Source organism: Arachis ipaensis, chromosome B08 (genome assembly GCF_000816755.2).
Source record: "Arachis ipaensis cultivar K30076 chromosome B08, Araip1.1, whole genome shotgun sequence".
NCBI lineage: Eukaryota > Viridiplantae > Streptophyta > Magnoliopsida > Fabales > Fabaceae > Arachis > Arachis ipaensis.
The window spans coordinates 117,043,063-117,049,612 of NC_029792.2; the positions used below are offsets into that span (position 1 = coordinate 117,043,063).

Consider the following 6,550-nt stretch of genomic DNA (forward strand, 5'->3'; position numbering starts at 1 on the left):
CACTGCTTTAATTCTCTAAATGTTGACTTGTAGAAATGTTCGTGGGATTTTCTCAAGTCACTGATTAGGAATTAGGATCATGGTGCAGAGTATTTTTCTTTTTCTAGGTTAAATGACCAATCAGGTAGTTGCTAGACCATTGCGGTGATTCTAGAAGAAGTTACCAATTAGGATCATCATGTGTTTCTGAAGTATTGGAAGACTTGAGAAGTGGAAGATTCAGATTGTGACTAAGAGCTATTTGTTTTCCAGGGTAGAGAATTTTGCTTTCTTGAAGACTGAGGAATCAGGCCCATGATATTCTGATATCTAACTGTATTAGGAAGATAATGGGACGAACTTCACCATTACTTATCATTTTTTTGGTTCTTGGTTCGTCCTTTGCCACGTATAATGTGGTAACGATGCTAATCCGCTATGGATCTTCAGAAGGTGTGGCCTTTAGTGATGGTTTGTTGTTGTTTGATCCCATCATTGAGATGCCTGCACATGCAAAGAATCGGAAGGTGTCTAAGGCACCTTTTCATGTCGCCCTAACGGCTACCGATGCTCCATACAACAAATGGCAATGCCGCATCATGTATTACTGGTATAAAAGGCAAAAGAACATGCCTGGGTCAGAGATGGGAGGATTCACTAGAATTCTACATTCTGGAAAGCCAGACAACTTGATGGATGAAATTCCCACTGTTGTGGTAGATCCTCTTCCAGCTGGTATGGACAGGGTGAGTTAATTTTTATATAATGATTTTTTCCTCATGATTATCAAAATCCATTGCTAGACATGCTTGTGTGTGTAAATATGTGTTTCTCTGCTTCTCCTTTTAATATTTTTATGCAAAATAATACTGATGGTGTTTTATAGTACTTTGGTGATATGAAATGAGGGAAATCCTAGAAAATTTGCAGCTTCAATATAATAATTCAAAGGATGATGTTAGGTGGAGGAAACCTTAAGGATCATTGAGAAAACTGTTATTGAATTTCAACATGGAACTGGCCAGCAAAGCTTAAATTTCTTTTAATATGCTAATGCCAAGGAAATGGAAATCTAAGGGCCTTTTCCTAAACCCCAAGCTGAATACATCTTCGATCTTCCCTTTATATTCTAGGCTGAATGTGTGAGACTATGGGCTTCAATTTTCTGTTTTCATATGTTATGGGGGCAAATGTGGTCCATAACTCGATATTGATTCCATTCATCTATAAATTGAGTTCGTTCAGGAGGTTAATACAAATAATTATTATTCTCAACTACTTGACTTCTATTTGAAGCTTATTTTGCTTGTTATCCAGATTTTGTATTCATCCCCATTATCATTTTTGTTATTGATATTTGACAAACAGTTAATAGTTGAATGTCTTCCTCTGCAGTTATATCCGATTCCAGCATACCTGATTGGATATTCATATTCTCAATTAGATGATTATCTTTTATTTATTGTTTTATTCTGCCCATAGTACACCAACTAAGCCTTGTCTCGCTAGGTGGAGTCAGCCATATGGATCAAACAATGTCATAGTATTAAGCATTCTACAGTAAATGTTATTCCCATCTAAACCATTAATATTTACTATTTTCAGCTATGGCTTTTCTAGGTCTTTCTTCATCTCTAGCTATAGGACTTTCCTGTCTTCTCTACTCTAGTTACAAGGACCTCTAAATTCCTCTCCAAAACTACCTATTGCAAGACTCTTCCATCTTCTCAACAATAGGCACTACCCCAATTCTCCCCAATGCATTCATTTCTAAATTCTAATCCTGTTTTGCCTAATTTGTTCACTCATCCTTTGCAGCTCCCTTGTCTCTACAATGTTTTTCTTGTTTTATTATTGACTATTTTGCACAAGATTTGGTCGCATACAAAATTGCCAGTATTATTATTCTTTATGCAGTAAAATATACTGTCCTTACAATTCAAATGATTTGACTTATTGGTTAATATCTTTTCAGGGATATATTGTTCTAAATAGACCATGGGCGTTTGTACAGTGGCTGGAAAAGGCAACTATTGAAGAAGAGTGAGATCTCTTGTACTAAGTGATTTCTCTTTTATTTTACACTAAAATATAAAAAGTTGATATAGTTGTCTTTTGATGCAGATATGTGTTAATGGCAGAGCCAGATCACATATTTGTACGTCCCTTACCCAATTTGGCATATGGAGGACATCCAGCTGCTTTCCCATTCTTTTACATCACGCCTGAGAAGAATGAAAAAATCATAAGGAAGTTTTTTCCTGAGGAGCATGGACCAGTTACAAATGTAGATCCAATTGGCAATTCTCCTGTAATTATCAGGAAGGTAAACGTTCTTCCCAAAACTTCCAATTAGCCGAAATGGATCCATTCACTGGTTCTTGTAACTGATGTTATCAGTTGATTGGACCCAGCATTTTTGTTCCATCATTCGTATTATGGAAAAATCTTAATACCAGTCAGTTATACATTTGACTTCTGTGCTGTTTTTTAGGATTTAATTGAAAAGATTGCCCCCACATGGATGAACGTGTCTTTGAAAATGAAAGAGGATCCAGAGACTGATAAAGCTTTTGGATGGGTGCTCGAAATGTATGTCTCATCAAATATTTGATCGTTGATGTAGCATTAATATGCAAAGGTAGTGACAATTTCATATTGATGTATGCTAATGGTTCTTGTTGGACGCAAGGTATGCTTATGCTGTAGCTTCTGCACTGCATGGAGTGCGCCATATTCTGCGTAAAGACTTCATGCTACAGGTTTGGGAAAACATCATGTAACACTTGATATTGTATTGGTTTATGCAGATATAGTCATCAATAGCAGCATATATTGATGGTTAGGATTGAGTTTGAGGTACAAAATAATCCAAACTGATAAAACTTAAAATGGTTGGTTTAATTTTGGTATTGGAAATCTTTTCTAGCCAACCAAATCCAAATTAATCTGCACTAAAATCAGGTTGGTGTTGTTTGGGTTATCAGTTAAGAGACAAGTTATCACCTTCCTATAAGTTTTTCTTTATGATGATAGTAGCAATGTTAGATTGGGTTTGGCTTTAAGTGATGCAATGCAATAATCTAAACACTTACATGCAAGTTATTTTTTAAGACACATTTGCATGCTAAAACCCAACAGTCATACAATCTTCTTAACATAAACCAGTGCAAACTGATTTAGTGATTTATTGTGCTAATTTGGGTTCATTAGGCCTATCTAATCCAGTGAATGCACCAATTATCAGCTCAAGTGGGTGTTAGATTGAATATGATATGCATATTTTGACTTCTGTGTATTTGATTTCTCAGCCCCCATGGGATCTCTCAACTGAGAACAAGTTCATAATTCACTATACTTACGGATGTGATTACAATATGAAGGTAAGTTTTTTTGTTTATCTCTCCCATTCCTCGAACTATGCATGGTTATGATTGTTGACTATTGCTTATAATTTCCATTCTAGATCGACCTGTGAAATCTGCTTAATTTTCTTATTATGCCATAGAAGTATACTTTAGATGGTTTAAACTTTTGCCAAATACACTACCTATTTGTCATATATTTCAATATAACAGTTTCTTGTTTTGGAATGCGCAGGGTGAGTTGACATATGGTAAAATTGGTGAGTGGAGATTTGACAAAAGGTCTCATCTACGAGGACCTCCACCGAGGAACTTGCCCTTACCTCCACCAGGGGTTCCTGAAAGTGTGGTATGTGAAGATTTTGCCAACTAATTCAAACAGCTTGTCTTCTTAAATAAATTATCTAGCAAGAAATGCATTCTCTGATACCTATGACTTGATTCAAAACTTAAAAGGGGATCTATGCAATTTCAAGCTTTTTCATATTCTTTCAAAATGTAAGATGAAATGAAGAAAAGCAGTTTTCCCTTAGGTTTGTGGACAACTATCTTTAATTATGAACGACACAAAATCACCATATTCCACAGGTTTAAAAACTGCTTTCTAATCGTTATACTTTATTTTTTGGCCAATTTTATGGGCTTTTCATTTGGTGCGTAACTTTGCCTAACTTACCTTTTATAGTAACTTTTAAATATTTTAAAATTTTACTTTTATATTTTTTATTTTTTTAGTAATTAGGCAATAATTTTTAGGCACCACAGCAAACACCTTATTTTTTTTTTAGGGGGACAACTTTTCTCGTCTAATTAGTAATTCCTTGATTTCATAGTTACATTTGAATTGTGAAACACCTGAGTTCTCTCTACACAGGTCCTTATGAATTGTGCAAGAAACAAAGTTTGGTAGTTGTAGTGGACAGTTTGACAAGTGATATAACTTTTAGCTGATAGGGGCCTCAATTGTGAGAAATTATCACAGTATATGCAAGGTTCAAATCTTGATCCACATCACCTATTCAGGCCAATGACACCTTGGTTGTGGTGGTTGTGGCTAGTGCAACCGCCCACAATATGTAAACTGCGATGAACACATTAACACTGGAATTGCAACTGTGATTAAAACTGGCAACAGCTTAAAATTTTGGTTGTAGGTCTCTAGCATTGAACTATGCCATCTTTCAACTTTCCACTACTGCAATTGAAGTTGATGTAAACCATCAAAAGGCATTTGTTTTGGAAGTATATGCCTGATGAATCCCATTGCACCATATCATCTTTTATGGCTAGAGTTTTTAAGGTGCCTGTATATTTACTTATTCCCCAGATACTGTTCTCTGAAACTTTCTTCTCATTTGTTCCCCTTTCACTCCCCCTCCTAGGATGCCAAAAACTGAAAAGAAAAAAAAAGGGGGTCTATCCTTGGTATATTACGCCTTTGGTTCATTGTTCAAAAATTTAGATCCATAGATTACATTGTCAAAATAGAGTAAAGATTTCAGAGAGGATTTGAAGGCTTGTGGAAAAAAAGAGAATATTAAGTGACCAGTATCTCTTGTGGGGAGTGAATCCCAGTCATTACACCTGTGCTATTCAGCATCATCTCCCTTCACCCTCCAAAGCTATTTTTAGTTCAGTTTCCTCCGGTGCAGCATTGCATTTCTGTGTCATCTAATAGCAAAGTTCGATCAAGGATTAGACTTTTCAAAATATGGTTGGTTCTGCTTAGCATATAGTTAGTTTAAAAGCAAATTGCTTGAACAATTTCTTTGAACTTGGTATTGTTAAACAGTAACACTGCTAATACTTTTGCCTATCCTCTGAGAAGCCTTCTCAGTTTTCTCCTCACTTTGAAACACCGTTTTCATCAACCAATTCAGTTGTCAAGTGTTCAAGGGTGTTTATGAGACTCCTTTCTTCTTTTAATGCTTGCATTGGGAGCGGACCTTCTCAATTTTTTTTTTCTCAATTGTTTGGTAAAGTGTGATCTTTTACCATTTAATATCTTATCTCACATGGTTTTTCTTGGTCCCATTTAAAGAATGTAAGCTGAGAGATCATACATTACCAAACAATTGAAGGAAAAAATTGAGAGGATCCATTCTTATCCTATCATTAGTATCACACTGCATCATCTTTTCTTATTTTTATCTTTTTTCTTTTTTAATTTTTTTTTATGTTGCTTAAACATGTCTTTGATCCCTATATAAATTTGGATCATTTTGTTTTATTCCCTCTAAAAATTGTGTGCTATTTTCGTAGCTCATTCTTCTCTCTTTCTGATTTTAGTGCCTTGTGCTCTAAACTTGCTTGCATTTTGTTGATATAAATGTAGAAAATTTTGTCTTACTATTGTAAAGTTTTTCTCAATCTTCTTTTGATATAGATATCACCACTTGACACCAAAATTTAAAGGATAACAACCAAAAACACCAAGCTGCTTTTTTATTTTAGGGAAAAAGGGCTAACATTATTGAAAACTATAAACATAGTTAAAGCTTCATGTGCATCTTTGTTCCTTCTTGTTTTCTCCCTTTCTTTCAAAGATAGCCTTTTTAAACCGCAGTATTATAGGTGGTGTTTTATTTAACATACATTCAGTATTTCAGTTTATATAGTATATCTAACTTGTCATTTAATATATATACAGCTCCTCAATCTTTACATAATTGGTTTATCTTTTTATTTTTTTCTTTTTATTTTACTTTCTCGGTGATGGGGTGTTGGGAGGGGAATTATTGGATTGAATCTTCTAAGTATTAAGATATGTTAAGTAATAACGTGACGGGACTTGTTAGATATGTGACCATTCATATTCAGTTATTTAACATTCTATCAATCTAAGGGTGATTACTCGTTAATTGTTACTTCACTTTGTCACTTTATACATCCCCTCATTGGACCCAAATTCGGAATTATCGGTATCTTTATAGAGTAAGGAAAGCATGATAAAAAGGCATCACTAACCAGTTGTTTACTTTTAATAACGTGTGCAGGTGACCCTAGTGAAGATGGTGAACGAGGCAAGTGCTAACATCCCCAATTGGGACACAACGTAAATATTTTTCCTTTTTTTTTTCTTTTTCATTTTTACCCTCTTTGTATTGAAGGTACATGTTTGGAAAAAGAAAATGCATAGCAGATATGTTAAGACTAATTTTTTATTTTTTTATTTTTCTTCTTTACCGAGTTTAGTCATAGAATCA

General features: G+C 34.7%; 1 protein-coding gene across 6 annotated transcripts in view; it reads left to right on the top strand.

The window, feature by feature from the left end:
• Positions 1–6,508, top strand: part of LOC107613793 (hydroxyproline O-arabinosyltransferase 3) — a 7,548-nt gene extending 1,040 nt beyond the window's left edge. For 2 of the 6 annotated variants that reach the window (XM_016315946.2, XM_021109798.1), the window contains exons 2-10: positions 34–124; positions 253–725; positions 1,955–2,022; positions 2,104–2,305; positions 2,474–2,571; positions 2,672–2,741; positions 3,291–3,362; positions 3,580–3,693; positions 6,341–6,508. In XM_016315946.2, the coding sequence (XP_016171432.1) occupies positions 330–725; positions 1,955–2,022; positions 2,104–2,305; positions 2,474–2,571; positions 2,672–2,741; positions 3,291–3,362; positions 3,580–3,693; positions 6,341–6,403 (1,083 nt within the window). In that variant the 5' untranslated portion in view covers positions 34–124; positions 253–329 and the 3' untranslated portion in view covers positions 6,404–6,508. Of the gene's footprint in view, positions 1–33; positions 726–1,954; positions 2,023–2,103; positions 2,306–2,473; positions 2,572–2,671; positions 2,742–3,290; positions 3,363–3,579; positions 3,694–6,340 lie in introns of all 6 variants that reach the window. The other 4 variants (XM_016315945.2, XM_016315947.2, XM_016315944.2 and 1 more) reach the window with 2 other exon arrangements.